General features: G+C 50.7%; 1 protein-coding gene across 1 annotated transcript in view; it reads left to right on the top strand.

The window, feature by feature from the left end:
- LOC139355397 (polyprenol dehydrogenase-like) overlaps positions 1-21668 on the top strand; it is a 292394-nt gene extending 270726 nt beyond the window's left edge. The window contains exon 6 of the mRNA XM_071088981.1: positions 21213-21668. Within this exon, the coding sequence (XP_070945082.1) occupies positions 21213-21573 (361 nt within the window). The 3' untranslated portion in view covers positions 21574-21668. The remainder of the gene's footprint in view (positions 1-21212) is intronic.
- The last annotated feature ends 727 nt before the right edge of the window (positions 21669-22395 follow it).

The following is a 22395-nucleotide window of genomic DNA, read 5'->3' on the forward strand; positions in this document are numbered from 1 at the left end:
ATAACAGCATCCCAGGTGGGTTAAAGGTTACTCATCTCCCTCTGTCTGTGGGGCATGGTGCGCCCTGCGTCTGCTGGACACTGGTGCTCTGGGGACAGTGCTCCCTGCGTCTGCTGTGCACTGGTGCTCTGGGAGCGTGGACAGTGCTCCCTGCGTCTGCTGGACACTGGTGCTCTGGGGACAGTGCTCCCTGCGTCTGCTGGACACTGGTGCTCTGGGGACAGTGCTCCCTGCGTCTGCTGAGCACTGGTGCTCTGGGGACAGTGCTCCCAGTGCTCAGGGGACAGTGCTCCCTGCGTCCGCTGGACACTGGTGCTCTGGGGACAGTGCTCCCTGCGTCTGCTGGACACTGGTGCTCTGGGGACAGTGCTCCCTGCGTCCGCTGGACACTGGTGCTCTGGGGACAGTGCTCCCTGCGTCTGCTGGACACTGGTGCTCTGGGGACAGTGCTCCCTGCGTCTGCTGAGCACTGGTGCTCTGGGGACAGTGCTCCCTGCTCTGGGGATAGTGCTCCCTGCGTCCGCTGTGCACTGGGGCTCTGGGCGCAGTGCTCTGGGATACGTACATCCCCAGCCATTTGCTGTCCTTGGTAGACTTAGCAATGTGCCATCGTATTGTTATTTTAGTTTTTAGAAGGGACAAGAAACACAGAGGTCAGACATAGAAAAGGATAACAGATATATTTAAACCTTCCGTTGTGCCCCCCATGGGAATGTCAGGCACTACATCTGCAGGCGGCATTGGTGTGGACTCCTGTTGAGACACGCAGTGTACTGTCTGTCCATCAACAGGTCTCTCTTGTGAATTTCTCCTAACCCCGCCCGAGCGCGGTGGCTCACACCTGTAATCCCAGCAGTTTGGGAGGCCAAGGCGGGTGGATCACCTGAGGTCAGGAGACCAGCCTGGCCGACATGGTAAAACCCTGTTTCTGCTAAAAATACAAAATTAGCCAGGCGTGGTGGCAGGCGCCTGTAATCCCAGATACTTGGGAGGCTGAGGAAGGAGAATCGCTTGAACTCGGGAGGCGGAGGTTGTGGTGAGCCAAGATTGCGGCACTGCACTCCAGCCTGAGCCACAACAGCAAAACTCCATCTCAAAAAAGAAAAAAAAATTCCATAGTCTGGGTGGCTTATAAACAACACACATTTATGTTTCACGGTTCTGGAGGCTGGAAGTCCAAGATGAAAGTGTGCCAGGGTCTGGCGAGAACCCGCTTCCTGGTTCACAGGTGGCACCTTCTCACTGTGTCGTCAGGCAGCGGAAGGGGCGAGGAGCTCTCTGGAGTCCTTTTATAAGGGCACTGATTCCTTTCTTGAGTCTCCACCATCGTGACCTCATCACCTCCCAAGGGCCTCACCTCCTAACACCATCTCACTGGGGATGAGGATTTCCATGTAGGAGTTTGGAGACGGAGACAGTCAGAGCACACAGTAGGACTTGCCTTTGAATTTCTCTGCAGCCCGAAGGTCACAAAGTGTTAATGCCACGGTCGGAAAGACCTGGCTGCTTGGCCATGCCAGCATCAGATTTTGGGGCCAGCCTCTGGAATGTACAGCAGGGTGGGCGCCCTCCCCATCTCCCGGCCCTGGAGTGCCCTCAGGACTGCGAGGAGGTGAGCCCAGGGGCACAGGCCCTGCCGGCTGCTAACGGTTTTTATTTCCCTGCACAGTGAGGGGCAGGATGGAAGGAAGGGAGGGCCGTGGGAGCCTCCTAGGATACCTTGGCCCATCTGTTTTGTCAGATTGAGCTCTTGCGCCTGTGAGCCTCTCTGCTGAAGGGTGTCGGATGAGGGAGACGGCCTCGATGGGATCCTGCATAAAGTGTGAACCCTGCCGGTCGTGGGAGGGAAGAAGCGTGGCTGGCCAGAACTTCGTCCTCTCTGGGCAGCTGAGGAAGGCCCGGGCTCTGCAGGGAAGGGCAGGTGAGAGGGTGGCATGGAGAGCAGGGCCTGTGGCCAGGAGGGGCTGCTTCTCCTTCCTAGTGCTGAAGAAGCAAGGGCATGTGCGTGTGCCCGTGTGCACAGGTGAGGTGTGCGTGCCAGTGTGCACAGGTGAGGTGTGCATGCCTGTGTGTACAGGTCAGGTGTGTGTACCCCTGTGTACAGGTGAGGTGTGCATGCCAGTGTGCACAGGTGAGGTGTGCATGCCTGTGTGCGCCGGTGAAGTGTGTGTGCCCATATGTACAGGTGAGGTGTGCATGCCCGTGTGTACAGGTGAGGTGTGCGTGCCCGTGTGCGCAGGTGAAGGGCACCAGGTGAGGTGTGCGTGCCCGTGTGCGCAGGTGAAGTGTGTGTGCCCGTATGTACAGGTGAGGTGTGCGTGCCCGTGTGTACAGGTGAGGTGTGCGTGCCCGTGTGTACAGGTGAGGTGTGCGTGCCCGTGTGCACAGGTGAGGTGTGCGTGCCCGTGTGCACAGGTCAGGTGTGCGTGCCCGTGTGCACAGGTGAGGAGTGCGTGCCCGTGTGCGCAGGTGAGGTGTGCGTGCCCATGTGCACAGATGAGGTGTGTGTACCCCTGTGCACAGGTGAAGTGTGTACCAATATGCACAGGTGAGGTGCGTTCATGCCCGTGTGCACAGGTGAGGTGTGCGTGCCCGTGTGTACAGGTGAAGTGTGTGCGTGCCCGTGTGTACAGGTCAGGTGTGCGTGCCCGTGTGCACAGGTGAGGTATGTACCAATATGCACAGGGGAGGTGCGTTCATGCCCGTGTGCACAGGTGAGGTGTGCGTGCCCGTGTGTACAGGTGAGGTGAGTGTGTGCCGGTGTGCACAAGTAAGGTGTGTGTGTGCCCGTGTACACAGGTAAGGTCTGTGTGCACAAGTGAGCTGTGTGCCGGTGTGCACAGGTGAGGTGCATGCCAGTGTGCACAGATAAGGTGCATGAGTGCCCGTGTGCACAGGTGAGTTGTGTGCGTGCCCGTGTGCACAGGTGAGGTGTGTGTGCTGGCTGGGGCGTTTCCTGTTTTCACACCTATGCGTGACAGCACCCAGAGGAAGACATGCATGTTTCTCAGGCTTCTTCTCAGCTCAGGACTCTCTGTAGGACCGTGTAGCCTTCCCGCCTCGGGCTCCCTGCTGAAGGATTGGCCTGGAACCCACTGGCAAGAACAGCCCTGCCGTGACCGGCTGCCCTAACCCCAGGCCTCAGGCTGGGCTGGGCACGTTGGGGGCCAGGCTTCTGTGACGCTCACTCGGGGCTCTACTTCTGTGTGTGGTGCCTGCCGTACAGGAGGGACTGGCAGCAGGGAGGAGGGAACGAGGAGTCTTGGCACAGCCAGCAGCACTTGCTGCAGACGTGACTCACTGAGCAAGGCAGGGCATGGGATGGAGAACCTGGGAAATGTGACCTCCTTGGCAGGTGTTGCTGCTCACCAAAGACACCCAGGAGCACATACCCCTTCCTCGCACAGCACTGGCGGAGCCGCCCGTCTGTCATACCCCTTCCTCGCACAGCACTGGCGGAGCCGCCCGTCTGTCATACACCCCTTCCTCGCACAGCACTGGCGGAGCCGCCCGTCTGTCATATACCCCTTCCTCGCACAGCACTGGCGGAGCCGCCCGTCTGTTATTCTGAGAGCGCACTTTGGGGTTCATATTGTTCATCAAAGCAATCTCTGTTTTATTTATCCATGTTTTTTTGAGACGGAGTCTCGCTCTGTCGCCCAGGCTGGAGCGCAGGGGTGCGATCTCGGCTCACTGCAACCTCCGCCTCCCGGGTTCAAGCGATTCTCCTGCCTCAGCCTCCAAAGTAGTTGGGACTACAGGCGCGCACCACCACGTCCGGTTAATTTTTGTATTTTTAGTAGACACAGGATTTCGCTACGTTGGCCAGGCTGGTCTCGAACTCCTGACCTCAGGAGCCTCCCGTGTCGGCCTCCCAAAGTGCGTGGATTACAGGCGTGAGCCACCGTGCCCGGCCGTGATGTCTATTTTAAATAATGAAGATAAGCAGATCACATCCACAACAACCCCACCCAACAGAAATGACAGCTGCTTCCTAAACAATTTAGATGCTACAAAGCAGATTCATGCAGAGTTCATAAGAATGGAGCCTCATTATCACCTAAGAAAGCTGAGGAAGCATATATCACCAAGTGCAATTAACAAGAGAGTTTTCATTCCTATAAAAACACTTAGATATTAAAGAAAAACTGTGATGGTATTGCTCCTAGGCCATTCCCTCTTATTTTATTTTATTTTTGGAAAGAGACAAGTCTCTCTCCGTTGCCCAGGCTGGAGTGCAGTGGTGCCATCTCGTCCCCCTGCAACCTCTGCCTCCCGGGTTCCAATGATTCTCCCACCTCAGCCTCCCGAGTAGCTGGGATCACAGGCATGCACCACCACACCCAGCTGATTTTTGTATTTTTAGTAGAAACAGGGCTTCACCATGTTGGCCAGGCTGGAATCAAACTCCTGACCTCAAGTGATCTGCCTGCCTTGGCCTCCCAAATGCTGGGATTATAGGCATGAGCCACTGCACCTGACCGCCATTAACTCTTATCTGAACAGTTATGTCCACATCCTAACTCCACATACTATAACTGGGACTTAATTTAGAAATAGGGTCTTTGTAGATGGAATTAAGTGAACATGAGATCATTAGGATGGACCTTAATCCAAGATGATGGGTGGCCTTACAAGAAGTAGAAAATGGCCGGCCGCGGTGGCTCACGCCTGTCATCCCAGCACTTTGGGAGGCCAAGGCGGGCGCATCACCTGAGGTCAGGAGTTCGAGACCAGCCTGACCAATTTGATGAAACCCCGTCTCTACTAAAAAATACAAAAAATTAGCTGGGCGTGGTGGTACGCGCCTGTAATCCCAGCTACTCGGGAGGCTGAGGCAGGAGAATTGCTTGAACCTGGAAGGTGGAGGTTGTGGTGAGCTGAGACCATGCCATTGCACTCCAGCCTGGGCAACAAGAGTGAAACTCTGTCTCAAAAAAAAAAAAAAAAAAAAGTAAAATTTGGAGGCAGAGATACAGAGAAGGCCACATGGAGATGGAGGCAGAGACTGGAGTGATGCAGTCACAAACCCAGGGATGTCTGGAGCCCCTAGGGGCTTGGAGAGGCAGGAAGGACCGTCCCCTCCACCCTCACAGATACCCTAGAGTAACATTCAATCAAAGATCTAGGCGCCCCATGATCCAGTCAAGTTAACAAGTAATGTTAACTATTCCGACCCCATTCTACATATAAGAAGGGCCGTAAATGCAATGGCAGGTGCCCTTGTAAGACATAGAAGAGGAGACACAGACACAGAGGAGAAGGCCACGTGGAGACAGAGGCAGAGACTGGAGTGATGTGGCCACAAGCCCAGGGACACCTGGAGCCCCCGGGAGCTGGGAGAGGCAGGAAGGATCCCCCCCAGAAGACCGACCAGAGAGAGCACGACCGTGTCCCCTCCTGAATTTCAGACTTCTGGTCTCCAGAAGCCATCCATTCACTGGAGGAATTTCTGTGACTTTGAACCATCCTGTCTGTGCTCCTGGGCTTGCCGATGTCATCATCGCCCTGTGTCCTCCCTTGGTTGTCCCTCTGTATGTGTATTGTTTAGACAATGTGCCAGGAAAGTAATACAGATTGCAAAGCAGATCAAGGAACTTCAGAGGCAAAGGCCTTGAGACCCAAGCCAGCTCAGAGCCGGCTCTACCATTTTTTATTTGTTTATTTTCGTTTATTTTCGTTTAGTTTAGTTTTTTGAGACGGAGTCTTGCTCTGTCGCCCAGGCTGGAGTGCAGTGGTGTGATCTCGGCTCACTGCAACCTCCGCCTCCTGGGTTCAAGCGATTCTCCTGCCTCAGCCTCCTGAGTAGCTGGGACTACAGGGACGCGTCGCCATGCCCGGCTAATTTTTATATTTTTAGTAGAGACGGGGATTCACCATGTTGGCCAGGATGGTCTCCATCTCCTGAACTCGTGATCCGCCCGCCTCGGCCTCCCAAAGTGCTGGGATGACAGGCGTGAGCCACCGGGTCCAGCCAGTTCCCCCTAGTTTTTTTGAGACGTACAATTCAACCCCCACTGCTTTTCTTTTCCTGTTCTCCTCCTTTGCTTCAGCGGTTTGATTATGGAAAATGAATATTGACAGGCGTTCACCTGAGCCACGTTTCATTTCTGCTTGATTACTCTGCAGAGGACAGTGACAGTGCTAACAGATGCCGTCTCTGAGCTTTCTGGAAACTTCCTTGTTGATGGCACTGACTCTTTCCAAATATGCCCCTTTTTCATAATTCGTACCTTCGACTGACCTCTTAAAGGAGAGAACATTGCTTTGCTGGGGCTGCCGTAATAAAATACCACGGACCCAGTGGCGTAAACAGCAGACATTGATTCTCCCACAGTTCTGGAGGCTGGAGGCCCCAGATCAAGATGTGGGTGGGGCTGACTCCTCCTGAGGCCTCTCTTCTTGGGTCGTGGACACCGTCTTCTCCCTGTGTCCTCACAGGGTCGTCCCTCTATGTGTGTCTGTGTCCTTATCTCCTCTTCTTATGAGATGTCTTAGTCCATCTCAGGCTGCTATCACAGAATACCATAGACTGGGTGACTTATAAACAACAGACATTGATTCTCCCACAGTCCTGGAAGTTGGAGGTCTGAGATCCAGGTGTGGGCAGGGCTGGTTCCTCCTGAGGCCTCTCTCCTGGGCTTGCAGATGCCGTCTTCTCCCTGTGTCCTCACAGGCTCATCCCTCTGTGTGTGTCTGTGTCCCCATCTCCTCCTCTTATGAGATGTCTCAGTCCATTTCAGGCTGCTGTCACAGAATACCGTAGATTGGGTGGCTTAGAAACAACAGACTTGATTCTCCCACAGTCCTGGAGGCCGGAGGTCTGAGATGAAGGTGTGGGCAGGGCTGGTTCCTCCTGAGGCCTCTCTCCTGGGCTTGGAGACGCCGTCTTCTCCCTGTGTCCTCACAGGCTCATCCCTCTGTGTGTGTCTGTGTCCTCATCTCCTCCTCTTATGAGATGTCTTAGTCTATTTCAGGCTGCTATCACAGAATACCAGAGACTGGGCGGCTTAGAAACAACAGACATCGATTCTCCCATAGTCCTGGAGGTCGGAAGTCTGAGATCCAGGTGTGGGCAGGGCTGGTTCCTCCTGAGGCCTCTCTCCTGGGTTTGCAGATGTCATCATCGCCCTGTGTCCTCCCTTGGTTGTCCCTCTGTATGTGTCTGTGTCCTCATCTCCTCTTCTTATAAGGACCTCGGTCCTATTGGATCAGGACCCACCCTATGACCTCATTTTACCTGAGTCACCTCTTTAAAGACTCCATCTCCGGCCAGGTGCAGTGGCTCACGCCTGTAATCCCAGCACTTTGGGAGGCCGAGGCGGGAGGATTACCTGAGGTCAGGAGGTCAAGACCAGCCTGGATAACATGGTGAAACCCCGCCTTCACTTAAGAAAATACAAAATTAGCCAAGTGTCGTAGCAGGCGCCTGTCATCCCAGCTACTCGGGAGGCTGGGGCAGGAGAATCGCATGAACCTGGGAGGCGGAGGTTGCAGTGAGCCAAGATCACGCCACTGCACTCCAGCCTGGTGACAGAGCGAGACTCCGTCTCAAATAAAATAAAGTAAAATACATGGTGGGTGAGGCCACAGTAGAAAGAACAATGATCCTTTCTGCATCCTTGAGGACGCCCCTGTGATAGAAACCCCGCTACGTGCTGTGAATTTCAAACACTGAAGTCAGTTGTCGCTGGCCATTCAGCGAGACCACGTGGCCGAAGCACACGTTATTTTTTGACATGCTTATGAATTGTGCATAGTGACAAGCTGTCAATAGCTTTGGATAGGTGCATTGAACCCGTCACCTTGCTCATTTCGTAGAAGTTGGTGGCTTCATGTTCAAGAAGTAACACGCCCCAAGTTGAGCTGACGTTTGCCAGGGTACGGGCTGGAGTTACAGAATACAATCGGGTGCCCAGCGCTCAAGAGCCAATGTGTTTGTGATTGATCCCAGATGTTTGTGATTGATACCAGACATTCAATCTGAACTGTAACTCGTGTCACCCGAAGACCATAGTGGCTGCCACCAGGGTACCACAGGGAACGGCCTGGGTGAGCAAACCCAGACATGATGTTCCGAAGAGTGGCCGTGACTCCTTTGGTGGAATGTGTCCTTCTGGATCTTTCTTCTCAATAGCTTGTGTGTGGGAGGAAATATAGACAGACACTCAGCAAACTAACACAAGAACAGAAAACCAAGCACCGCACATTCTCACTCGTAAGTGGGAGTTGAACAATGAGAACCTGTAGGACACAGGGAGGGGAACGTCATACACCGGGGCCTGTCGGGGGTGGGGAGTAGGGCCCGGAGAGCATTAGGAGAAATGCCTAATGTAGATCATGGGTTGATGGATGCAGCAAACCCCCATGGCACGTGTATACCAAACCTGCACATTCTGCACATGTGCCCCCGAACTTAAAGTATAATAAAAATAAAAAGTGGAAACAACACCACCACACACACACACACACAAAACCATAGGAAGCTAACAAAAGTGATCAAGTCAGGAACCAGCAGGTGTGGTCAGATGAATCATAGACTAGAGGCTCAGAAACCATGAGTATGAGATGCCATTTCCTAGCTCTCTCCTAGCTGCATTCTCGGGGCAGAGCTGGGCTCGGTGCCTGAGCAGAGATTGGGTGATGCAGCCATAAGCCAAGGGATGCCTAGAAACACCAGAATCTGCAAGAGGCAGCAAGGATCCTTCCCTGGAGCCTGCAGAGGCAGTGCGGCCCTGCAGATGCTTTGGTTTCACCGAGTTCTGTCCGGAACATCGGTGTGGATTCTCTGAGCCACACTAGGACCAGCCACTGTGGATTCTCTGAGTTGTACTAAGGGCAGACACGTGGATTCTCTGAACCACACTAGGGTCAGCCACATGGGTTCTCTGAGCCACACTGGAACCAGCCACCATGGATTCCCTGAGCCACACTAGAACCAGCCACGTGGATTCTGAGCCACACTAGGGCCAGCCACGTGGATTCTCTGAATCACACTAAGGGCAGCCAGATGGATTCTCTCAGCCACACTAGGGTCAGCCACATGGATTCCCTGAGCCACACTAGAACCAGCCACGTGGATTCTGAGCCACACTAGGACCAGACACAAGGGTTCTCTGAGTCACACTAGGACCAGGCATATGATTTCTGTGAGTCACACTAGGACTAGCCACGAGAGTTCTCTGAGCCACATTAGGACCAGCCACGTGGTTTCTCTCAGCCACAGTAGGACCAGCGATGAGGGTTCTCTGAGCCACACCAGGACCAGCCACATGCGTTCTCTGAGCCATGCTAGGGCCAGCCATACAGAAGCTTTGGGATTTGGGGACCTCTGCCATGAGTAATGGCGTATGATCTCTAGGGAGCGAGGGGGTTACTTCACTTCCTTACTTTCATGGGTTTTCTCCCTTTACATCTTAGCACGTAAAATGTGTGCAGGACCGGGCACGCCAAGTCTTTACTACTGTGAATAGTGCCACAGTAAACGTATGTGTACATGTGTCTTTATAGTAGAATGTACAAGCCCATCAAAAAGTGGGCAAATGATATGAACAGAGACTTCTCCAAAGAAGACATTTATGCAGCCAACAAGCGTATGAAAAAGCCCATCATCACTGGTCATTAGAGAAATGCAAATCAAAACCACAGTGAGATACCATCTCACGCCAGTTAGAATGGCCATCATTAAAAAGTCAGGAAACAGGCTGGGCGCGGCGGCTCACGCCTGGAATCCCAGCACTTTGGGAGGCTGAGGCGGGTGGATCATGAGGTCAGGAGATCAAGACCATCCTGGCTAGCATGGTGAAACCCCGTCTTTACTAAAAATACAAAAAATTAGCCGGGCGAGGTGGCGGGCGCCTGTAGTCTCAGCTACTCGGGAGGCTGAGGCAGGAGAATGGCGTGAACCCAGGAGGCGGAGCTTGCAGTGAGCTGAGATCCCGCCGCTGCACTCCAGCCTGGGCGACACAGCGAGACTCCGTCTCAGAAAAAAAAAAAAAAGGTCAGGAAACAACAGGTGCTAGAGAGGATGTGGAGAAATAGGAACACTTTTACACTGTTGGTGGGAGTGTAATCTAGTTCGACCATTGTGGAAGACAGTGTAGCACTTCCTCAAGGATCTGGAACTATTCATTGATACTTTGCTATTTTTTTCTTTTATATAGGAATATGTTGAAAGATAGATAAATATAACCAAGTGTAAAAGTATGCAAAAGAGGATGTATAATGTGTGCATACATACTTCCATATATATTTTTTGAGACGGGGTGTCTGTGATACAATTAAAGGGTTGCTGGCCAGGTGTGGTGGCTGACACCTGTAATCCCAGCACTTTGGGAGGCTGAGGCAGGCTGATCACCTGAGGTGCACAATCCACCCAGTCCGTGGTATTCTGTGACAGCAGCCTGACATGGACTAAGACACCTCATAAGAAGAGGGGACGAGGACAGACACCCATCGCCCAGACTGGAGTTCAGTGGCACCATCTCAGCTCACTGCAATCTCCGCCTCCCGGGTTTAAGTGATTCTCTTGCCTCAGCCACCTGAGTAGCTGGGATAACAGGCGTCCGCTACCACACCTGGCTAATTTTTGTATTTTTAGCAAAGAGATGGAGTTTTGCTGTGTTGCCTAGACTGGTCTTGAACTCCTGACCTCAAATGCTCCACCTACCTCAGCCTCCCAAAGTGCTGGGATTACCAGGTATGAGCCACCGCGCCCAGCCAGAGGCTTTTATTTCCTATAACAAAAATGTTTACAATATCACACAACATCTTGATGGTTACAGAGACAGATAATTGTCATGAAACTAGGAATGATTGTCAGGAAACAATCTCACGCCAAAAGTAGGGATAACTACTTTCTTTATTTGAGTCGTCTTCTAGGACACCAAATAACAAGCCTTTAACTGTTTTTTGTTTGTTTTTGTTCTTGTTTTTTTTTTTTTTTTGAGATGGAGTCTTGCTTTGTCACCCAGGCTGGACTGGAGTGCAGTGGCATGATCTTGGCCCACTGCAACGTCCTCCTCCCGGGTTCAAGCAATTCTCCTGCTTCAGCCTCCCAAGTAGCTGAGATGTTAGGCACGTGCCACCATGCCTGGCTAATTTTAGTATTTTGTTGCACAGACTGGAGTGCAGTAGCAGGATCTCAGCTGACTGCAACCTCCACCTCCCGGTTTCAAGCAATTCTCCTGCCTCAGCCTCCCCAGTAGTTGGGATTATAGGTATGCGCCACCACGCCAGGCTAACTTGTTGTTTTGTATTTTCAGTAGAGACGGAGTTTCACCATGTTGGCCAGGCTGGTCTTGAACTCCTGACCTCAAGTGATCCACCTGCCTCAGCCTCCCAAAGTGCTGGGATTACAGCTGTGAGCCACTGTGCCTGGCCAACAAGGCTTCCTTTAATTCTTTTTGTTTAATGTTTACCAAAAGGGATGACACAGTTAAAAAGCGGCTTTTACACAACTCTTTCCTAGACCAGAAAAATCAGTATCAATAGGGATCTTGTTTGAAATGCAGATGCTTGGGCCGGGCACGGTGGCTCACACCTGTCATCCCAGCACTTTGGGAGGCCGAGGCGGGTGAATCACCTGCGGTCGGGAGTTTGAGACCAGCCTGGCCAACACGGTGAAACCCCGTCTCTACTAAAAATACAAAAATTAGCCAGGCGTGGTGGCACACACGTGTAATCCCAGCTACTCAGGAAGCTGAGGCAGGAGAATCGCTTCAACTGGGACTCAAAAGGCAGAGGTTGCAGTGAGCCAAGATCCTGCCACTGCCCTCCGGCCTGGGCTACAAAGCAAGATTCTATCTCAAAAGAAGAAAAAAGAAAAGAAATGCAGATGCTCACATTCTCAGATCATCCTCCAGATCTGCTAAGCCCAAATTTTGGAGAGCAGGGCTTGGCGAGCAGACGGTCTTTGGGGAATTCTGATGCGTGCTAAAATGTGAGAACCACTTGAATTTAAAATACACCGCCTTTTTTTTTTTTTTTTTGGTGTGAAAGATGTGATTCTTGGCTTTCGCCTGATATAATTATTGCCAGTAATTAGTGTTAATTGCCAAGATTGATTTACTGGCTTGGAAAATTAGTGTTCTTGTAAAGGAATAAATCACAGCGTTGTAATGTATTCCAAAAATCCAAGAGAGTTTTTACACATGAGAGAGCCCGTCTCCTCAACTTGGCTGTACCGAATCATCCCCGTGGTGAAATAAATTTCAGTGGAAAGCACTTTGGGACGCCGAGGCGGGTGGATCACCTGAGGTCAGGAGTTCGAGACCAGCCTGGTCAACATGGCAAAACCCCATCTCTACTAAAATTACAAAAATTAGCCAGGCATGGTGGCGGGTGCCTGTAATCTCAGCTACTTGGGAGGCTGAAGCAGGAGAATTGCTTGAACCAGGGAGGCGGAAGTTGCAGTGAACCAAGATCATGCTATTGCACTCCAGCCTGGGCGACAGAGCAAGACTCCATCGCAAAAAAAAAAAAAAAAAAAAAAAGGCAGGCACAATGGTTCACACCTGTAATCCCAGCACTTTGGGAGGCCGAGGGGGGCAGATCACGAAGTCAGGAGATCAAGACAAACCTGGCCAACATGGTGAAACCCCGTCTCTACTAAAAATACAAAAATTAGCTGAGCGTGGTTGTGCACACCTGTAGTCCCAGCCACTCGGGAGACTGAGTCAGGAGAATCACTTGAACCCGGGAGACGGAGCTTGCAGTGAGCTGAGATTGCACCACTGCACTCCAGCCTGGTGACAGAGCGAGGCTCCGTCTCAAAAAGAAAAAAAACTTCTCTTTGTTCACAGTGTTTTCTGAGTTCCTGGTGGGCGGCTTGTTATCAAGGATATTAAATGTAGGTGATAGTTATGAAGACTATGAAATGTAGATATCCTACAAAGAGTGTAATGGAGTTGTTTGTACTGTCAAAGGGAAAATTCAATTTAGACATGAAGGATTGTTATAATACTTACAAGTGTGTTGGATGCCACCCATTCTTGCTCATTAAAACAGTGATTATCATCAGGTTTAATGAGCAGTGGAAAAATAGCTCCAGTCAACTAGGTTATGAGCAGTTGATTGAGTTTCTGTAATTGCATTGGCCGTTTCATTACGCATGGATGTCCTGCAACTGAAATATGTTGCAATACATAGGCAGTCAACATTAAAAAAAAACCAGAAAACCTCCGTCATCTTTGCTTCTGCACAAGTATCTGTGAAAGTGGATAAATAATCAATGCAAAAACTGCCTGTTGATCCGTATAAAAGGACACCGCCTACCGAGACTGGCTGTTGGGGCACCGAGATATGACACGTATGCATCCTACATTATCCATCACAATAACTTACAAAGGTTCCTTTTTTTTTTTTTTTTTTTTTGAGACAGAGTCTTACTCTGTCGCCCAGGCTGGGGTGCAGTGGCACGATCTCGACCCATTGCAATCTTCACCTCCCAGGTTCACGCCTGCCACCACGCCCAGCTAATTTTTTGTATTCTTGATAGAGACAGGGTTTCACCTTGTTACGATCTCCTGACCTTGTGATCCATCCACCTCAGCCTCCCAAAGTGCTGGGATTACAGGCGTGAGCCACCGCGCCCAGTCTTATAAACACTCAAAGTATGTTCAGCCTTCACGATTTTTAATAACAAGAAGAGAGTAATGCTTTATATAATCAGCGAGAAATGGAGAACTCAAATACCCTTTTTTAAGATCCAGATTTAGCAGCAAGTGGTTCTTCTTCAGTTTGTTCTTCAACAAGAAAGCTCATTGAATGATTTTTGTTTTGTTTTGTTGTTTTGGACAGCGTCTCCCTGTCTCGCCCAGGCTGGAGTGCAGTGGCGCCATCTTGGCTGACTGCCGTGTCTGCCTCCCAGGCTCAAATGGTTTTCTCCCACCTCAGCCTTGCAACTAGCTGGGACCACAGGTGTGCTTTACCACACCCAGCTACTGTTTTGTAGTTTTTGTAGAGGTAAGGTCTTACTATACTGCCCAGGCTGGTCTCGAACTCCTGTACTCAAGGGACCTGCCTGCCTCAGTCTCCCTAAGTGCTCAGATTACGTGCGTGAGCCACCACACCCGGCCTAATACCAACGACTTTTGTCAGTCCTTAGGGTTTCGTTTACAAGCCTTAATGGGTGTGTTCTGTGTATCTGCTTTCATGATTTTCCATTTCTGGTGTGGATATTTCTTCATCCCTAACCCCCACCCCGGGACTCTCTCCTGAACCTACGTGCCCCTCTTGGATTGATTTCTTCACCTCCTGTGGAGAAATGTATTGACTTTCCCCCGCCCCCACACCGTATTTTTAAACAATCTTCGTTGTCTCTTCTCCACGCACGCTGCTGCGTAAAACCGTAATTACAGAACCAACCCCTCCATTTACTCTGGAAAAATCTGCCTTTGGATGATGCATTGTCTGCTTTTTCAAGTAACCATGCCTCTGACCCATCAATCAGATCCCGGAGATCCAGAACCAAATGCTTGCAGGTGATATTTGAAAGACGCTCATGCCAGCAGGAAAGCCACTCCTTGCCTCTCTGCACTTAATAACTCCCTGTTTCCTGGACCCTCCTCTTCCCCCCGGGGTGAGGAGATTGGAGAACTTTGCCTTAAAAAGGTGTCTGGACAGTAATTGGGGGTTTGCAGTTTATCTTGGATCAAAGAGGGGACTTGAGCTGTGCACTGCGCAATTTCCTTGTCTTAATTCTTCCAGTCTCTTAAATTTGTTTCTATTTATTTTTTATTATTTTTAAAATTTTTTTATTTTTTTGAGACAGAGTTTTCCTCTTGTCACCCAGGCTGGAGTGCAATGGCACGATCTCAGTCAGCTCACTGCAACCTCCACTTCCCGGGTTCAAGTGATTCTCCTGCCTCAGCCTCCAGAGTAGCTGGGACTACAGGCACCCACCCCCACGCCCGGCTGATTTTTGTATTTTCAGTAGAGACGCGGTTTCACCATGTTGGTCATTCTGGTCTCTGTTTGAAATGCTTGTTCCCCGGTGCCATAAATAAATAGCACTTGAACATAAATTTAATTTCCTCAGCAAGGCCATTTTTATACTTTCTGCAGGAAGGGTACACTCGATAGCAGTTTGACCACGAGGGAACAGCGAACAAAGGCGACAGGGTCATTTATAACCGGACGCGTCCACCCTACGCTGTGTCTGGTTTCCACGGGCTGGAACGGGCCCTCACATTCCGTATTTGTCCCGATCAGCCAGCAACTTAGAACTTGTTAAAAGAGGCAAAGGCAGAGGAGAACAAAGGAAGGAGGAAGTCACTTGTGGAATGGTGGGAAAAGTAAAGACAGACCCAAATAAGGAAGGAGGAACACGCTCTGACCTCATGCTTGCTTGGACCAGCATAAGCATGCCAGGGCAGATATTTAGGCTACGTTGTGGGAGCTCGGAACATAAAGTACATGGATTTCTTTATCACAGCTAGCGGATACTTACGAACGTTAGCGCAGGTCTTGGAATACATTTTGCTTCTCAGAGAAGTTCCTACGTATTCCTAATTAGATGGGGAGGAAAGTCTTTGAAGAGGAACCTTTATTTTTTCCAGGCCCAATGTCAGATTCTGGCGTGCGGCTTTCTGCTCCCCAGGGCTGCGTGATGAGACAGCGGCTGGAGGCGGAACTGGGTCCCTGGAGGGCATAAATGAGGGCGTCACTTCTCCTCATGCAAGCAATTCAAATATGCCTTTTGGACAACGGCAAGGGACATCTCAGAAAATCTCAGCTCAGGTTGCGATTCCCCCCGGGGCGAGCTTCCCGAGCCGTGTGATCCCCTCTGTCTCCGGTTACACGAAGGTGGGAGCATTGCTTGGTTGCTAAGATCACAGTGTTGGGGCTCAGAAAACGATCCCCTAAATGTTTCAGAGGCATTGGAACCAGAGCAACTCTGCCATGTTGAATCGGGTCTGGGTAAGATGCGGCTGAGACCGGCTGGGCTGCCTTCTCTGGAGGTGGGTGAGGCAATTCCAAGTCACAGGATGACAGAGGACGTCAGCACAAGGCACAGGTCACAGAGACCCTGCTGATAAAGCAGGTTGCGGGAAAGCCGGCAAATTCCGCCAAAACCGAGATGGCGATGAGAGTGCCGCTGGGCATCCTCTCTGGTCATGATACGCTAATTCTAATGCATTAGCTGCTAGGAAACAGTGTGCAGATGCCACGACATGGTCTGAAAGTGGGGATGGACCTTCAGCTGCGGGAATTGGTGACCCCTTTCCTAGAAGACTCATGAGTAATCCACCCCTTGGTTAGCGGATCATCAAGAAATAACGGTAAAAATGGGCAACCAGCAGCTCTCGGGGCTGCTCTGGCTATGGAGTACACATTCTTTATTCCTCTACTCTCCTAATAAACTTGCTTTCACTTTACTCTGTGGACCCCCCCGGAGTTCTTTCCACAAGATCCAAGAACCCTTTCGAACTGCTGAAGGGATGGGGTGATGTGCCCACCTCCGCCTCCCAAGGTGCTGCTGGGATTATAGATGGGACCCACTGCCCCCAGCCGGAATAGACTTTTTCACTCAATTTTTAATTTTTTTTTTTTTTTTTTGAGATGGAGTCTCACTCTGTTGCCCAGGCTAGAGTGCAGTGGCGCAATCTTGACTCACTGCAACCTCCACCTCCTGGGTTCCAGCGATTCTCCTGCCTCAGCCTCCCGAGTAGCTGCGGCTACAGGCATGCGCCACCACTCTTGGCTAATTTTTTGTATTTTTAGTAGAGACGCGGTTTCACCGTGTTTGTTAGGATGGTCTCGATCTCCTGACCTCATGATCCGCCCGCCTCGAGCTCCCAAAGCCCTGGGATTACAGATGTGAGCCATCGTGCCCAGCCCAAGGTTTAATTTCTTAATATCAATTTCAAGCAGTGGTTTTAGTAAAAGATATTTATAGGCCAGGTGTGGTGGCTCACGCCTGGGATCCCAGCACTTTGGGAGGTCAAGATGGGCGGTTCACTTGAAGTCGGGAGTTCGAGACTGGCCTGGCCAACACAGTGAAACCCCAGCTGTACTGGAAATACAAAAATTAGCCGGGCGTGGTGTCGGGCACCTGTATTCCCAGCTACTCGGGAGGCTGAGGCAGGAGAATCACTTGAACCCGGGAGGCGGAGGTTGCAGTGAGCCAAGATTGTGCCACCGCACTCCAGCGTGGGCTACAGAGCAAGACTCGTTCTCAAAAAAAAAAAAAAAAAAAACACACAAAAAGGGCCAGGCATGGTGGCTCACGCCTGTAATCCCAGCACTTTGGGAGGCTGAGGTGGGGGGATCACGAGGTCAGGAGATCGAGACCATCCCGGCTAACACGGTGAAACCCCGTCTCTACTAAAAATAAAAATAAAAACATTAGCCGGGCGTGGTGGCGGGCGCCTGCAGTCCCAGCAACTCAGGAGGCTGAGGCAGGAGAATGGCGTGAACCCGGGAGGTGGAGGTTGCAGTGAGCCAAGATCATGCCACTGCACTCCAGACTGGGCGACAGAACGAGACTCTGTCGCAACAAAAAAACCAAAAAAAAGAGATTTATGATTTTAAAGATTGAGTTACATGTTGTGAAGTTGCCCTCCCAAAAGGTATGTACAAGTGTATGTGCACGCCCTTCCTTTGGGTGTCCGGCCAGTTCTCCCCGTGTTCTTCTCAGTGGAAATGATGGCTTCTCGGAATGTTGCCAGGGTTACAGGAAAACAGATGGAGGGTCATTCCCTCTGAAGATCTGCTGAAAAATCAACTTGCAAAAGCAGATGAATGGGAGAAAAGGCATACAATGTTTACTCAGTGTATACGTACATGCTTTCATCTTCTTGGTTTTCTTTTATGTGCTTGCCTTGGGAAAAGCATTCTCATTTTTCTTCTCCAGAGTCTCGCTCCGTCACCCAGGCTGGAGTGCAGTGGCGCGATCTCAGCTCACTGCAAGCTCCGCCTCCCGGGTTCACGCCATTCTCTTGCCTCAGCCTCCCGAGTAGCTGGGACTACAGGCGCCCGCCACCTCGCCCGGCTCACTTTTTGTGTTTTTAGTAGAGATGGGGGTTCACCGTATCAGCCAGGATGGTCTCATAACTCATGACCTGGGGATCCGCCCACTTCAGCCTCTCAAAGTGCTAGGATGACAGGTGTGAGCCACCGCACCTGACCCTCAATATTGTATTCTTATTCAGGAACAGCCTTTGTTGGTAAGAGGTATTGGATTTTCACTGATGCGTTTTCTGAAACACATATGATGACAGATGTCTTTCTTTTAATCTTTGGAATGTGTTAAACATTCTTTTAGGCTTTTTGATCTTATTTATTTAACATAATTATCATGCTGATATTCAAAATATATCTGAGATGGCTTTGCGAACCCCGAAAACTTGAGACAGGTGTCAGTTAATTTAGAAAGTTTGTTTTGCCACATTTGAGGACGCGTGCCTGTGACACAGCCTTAGGAAATCCTGACGACATGGGTGCAAGGCCGTTGGGGCACAGCTTTTGTGGTGGTGGTGGTGGTGGTTGTTTTTGAGACAGTGTCACTCTGTCGCCTAGGCTGGAGTGCAAATGGTGCAATCTCAGCTCACTGCAATCTGTGCCTCCCAGGTTCAAGCAATTCTCCTGCCTCAGCCTCCTGAGTAGCTGGGACTACAGGCACATGCTATGTCGCCTGGCTAATTTTTTAATTTTTTTTTTAGTAGAGATGGGGTTTTGCCATGTTGGCCAGCCTGGTCTCGAACTCCTGACCTTGTGATCTGCCCACCTTGGCCTCCCAAAGTGCTGGGATTACAGGCGTGAGCCACTGCGTCTGGCCACAGCTTGGTTTTATACGTTTTAGGGAGACATGAGACATCAATCAATATATGTAAGAACTACGTTGGGGTGGGTGCTGTGGCTCACACCTGTAAATGCAGCACTTTGGGAGGCTGAGGCGGGTGGATCACCTGAGGTCAGGAGATCGAGACCAACCTGGCCAACATGGTGAAACCCCATCTCCACTAAAAATACAAAAAGTTAACTGGACGCGGTGGCAGGCTCCGGTAATCCCAGCTACTCGAGAGGCTGAGGCAGGAGGATGGCTTGAACCCAGGAGGCGGAGGTTGCAGTGAGCCAAGATTGTGCCATTGCACCCCAGCCTGGGTAACAAGAGCAAACTCCATCTCAAATATAAAGAAGTAGAGTCCTTGACAGGTGGGGACAACTGGAAACAGGGAGGGGGCTTCCAGGTCACAGGTGAGACCCAGATGGTTGCGTTCGTTTGGATTTCTGATGAGCCTTCCCAAAGGAGGGGATCAGATATGCGTCTGTCTCAGTGAGCACAGGCATGACTTTGAATAGAATGAAAGGCAGGTTTGCCTTCAGCAGGTTCCAGCTGGACTTTTCCTTTGAGCTTCCTGATTTTGGAGGGCCAAGATATTTTCCTTTCACAGCTTCCATCAGGATACATATACCATGTAGTTAATTCAGAAATTTAGGCCGGGTGCGGTGGCTCACGCCTGTAATCCCAGCACTTTGGGAGACCAAGGCGGGCGGATCATGAGGTCGGGAGATCGAGACCATCCTGGCTAACACGGTGAAACCCCGCCTCTACTAAAAATACAGAAAATTAGCCAGGCGTGGTAGTGGGTGCCTGTAGTCCCAGCTACTCGGGAGGCTGAGGCAGGAGAATGACTTGAACTCGGGAGGCGGAGCTTGCAGTGAGCTGAGATTGTGCCACCGCACTCCAGCCTGGGCGACACAGCAAGTCTATGTCTCAAAAAATAATAATAAAAATAAAAAATAGAATATATATCTAAAAGAAGCAATGAACCTTCATCCACCTTGAAATATTGTTACAATAATTGTGTAGCAAATTGATCGCCTCTGGGCATCTTCGGAGCCCAGAGGAAAGGACATTATTGCTCAAATACTTCTCTTTGTCTTATTTAAAAGAACTATGAGGCCAATTCCAAGGCCAATGATGTATTCCTAACATTAAATTCTAAAAGGAGTCTATAATGGTTGTGTGCCTTCAAGGGACATTATGTAACAACACAAATAACATCTCTTTAAAAAGTGTTTCTAAGGCATCAAGAGAAAAAGTGGAACATATTTACAGGAGCAAAGCTGGAAACATCCAGTTTTCTCTGTGTCTGATGATTGAGGTTACCGGAGAGGGGAGAGGCACGTTTCTCACTTTACCACGGTTATCTGATCGATTTTTATCACTATGTCCTTGATACTAAAACATTTCTCTAAACCGCTTGAACCAAGGTGCAAAGAGTTTAACGCGTGCTTAGTACACTGCGGAGCTTGCAGTAGATGTGAGGGAAATTCTTGATAGCTTGGTAAGTTTGCCAAATTGCTCTTATGGATGTCTTTTATGATTTGAGACTCAAGAAGACCACGTGTGGCCAGGCGCGGTGGCTCACGCTTGTCGTCCCAGCACTTTGGGAGGCCAAGGCGGGTGGATCACCCGAGGTCAGGAGTTCAAGACCAGCCTGGCCAACATGGTGAAACCCCATCTCTAGTAAAAATACAAAAAATTAGCTGGGTTTGGTGACGGGAGCCTGTCATCCCAGCTACTCTGGAGGCTGAGGCACGCGATTCGCTTGAACCCGGAAGGCGGAGGTTGTGCCACTGTACTCCAGCCTGGGTGACAGAATGAGAATCTGTCTCAAAAAAACAAAAAAAAAAAAACAAGACCGCATGGAAAGCCAGGTGCAGTGGCTCCTGCCTGTAATCCCAGCACTTTGGGAGGCTGAAGCAGGTGAATAACTTGAGGTCAGGAGTTTGAGACCAGCGTGGTCAATATGGTAAAACTCCAGTCTTTACTGAAAATACAGAACATTAGCAGAGTGTGGTGGCAGGTGCCTGTAGTCCCAGCTACTGGAGAGGCTGAGGCAGGAGAAGCGCTTGAACCGGACAGGTGTAGGTTGCAGTGAGCCAAGATTGCACCACTGCACTCCAGCCTGGGCGACAGAGTGAGACTCTGTCTCAAAAAAAATTAAATAAAAATAAAAAATTAGTAACGTAATTTAACGTGTCTGACCCCAATACAATTAAGGGATGAGTCTGTAATAAGAAGGTGAACTAGAACAATCCGCACGCATTGGAAAACTGGCCAAGAGATGGCATGATCACACATGGGTCCAGGGGAGGTGGCTGCCTATAGATGTGGCCACTGGCACAGATGCTGCGCGGATGAGGCACTTAGGCAGGAATATACCGTCAGCCTCTGACACCTCCTCCTGCTTGCCCCGCAGTGCCTGCTACTCAGCCCACGCAGCGTACGCCCAGAGCAAGCTGGCCCTCGTCCTGTTCACCTACCACCTCCAGCGGCTGCTGGCGGCTGAGGGAAGCCACGTGACCGCCAACGTGGTGGACCCTGGGGTGGTCCACACGGACCTCTACCAGCACGTGTTCTGGGGCACCCGTCTGGTAATGAAGCTTTTCAGCTGGTTGCTTTTCAAGGTAAGCCCCTTCTGCTTCTCTGATTCATGGCTACACGTGAAGATGCTGCGGGAAAGGGGGTCCCAATCCAGACCCCAAGGGAAGGTTCTTGGATCTCGTGCAAGAAAGAATTCAGGAGGAGTCTGCGGTGCACAGCGAAAGCAAGTTTATTGAGAAAGTAGAGGAATAAAGAATGGCTGCTCCGTAGACAGACCAGCCCTGAGGGTTGCTGGTGGCCCATTTTTATGGTTATTTCTTGATGATACGCTAAACAAGGGATGGATTATTCATGCCTCCCCTTTTTCGACCATACAGGGTAGCTTTCTGATGTTGCCGTGGCTTTTGTAAGTGTCATGGTGCTGGTGGGAGTGTAGCAGTGAGGACAACCAGAGGTCACTCTCGTCTCCATTTTGCTTTTTGTGGGTTCTGGCCGACTTCTTTACTGCAACCTGTTGTATCAGCAAGGTCTTTCTGACCTGTACCTTGTACCGACCTCTTATCTCATCCTGCGACTTGGAATGCCTTAACCGTCTGGGAATGCAGCCCAGTAGGTCTCCGCCTCATTTCACCCAGCCCCCATTCAAGATGGAGTCACTGTGGTTCACACACCTCTGACACAGCCACTTCCAGGCCGCGTGTGCGGTGTTGGGGGCTCGCATTTGGTGATGTGTTTGTACATTCTCACCCCGAAGCCTTGGTTGCCTGCGAGCTCGGTGGGTGACGCTGCGTAGCTGTGTAGCGTAGGGAACGGAAAGGCCAAGGGAAAAACATCCCCCTTTGCATTTTGAAGGTTGGCTGAAAAATCAACGCCCAAAATACAGTTTCCCTTATTGAAAGATGAATAAAGGAAATGACAGGCAAGTGTATTCTCATACATGGAGGAGAATGTCAGAGGAACTGCCCCGTTGCAGAAGGGGGTACACATGCTTTTGTCCTCTTCTCCTTAGGGGAAAGGGAGTGGGGGATTGGGGGGAATTTACGGAACAGCAAATGATT

Source organism: Macaca nemestrina, chromosome X (assembly GCF_043159975.1).
Source record: "Macaca nemestrina isolate mMacNem1 chromosome X, mMacNem.hap1, whole genome shotgun sequence".
NCBI lineage: Eukaryota > Metazoa > Chordata > Mammalia > Primates > Cercopithecidae > Macaca > Macaca nemestrina.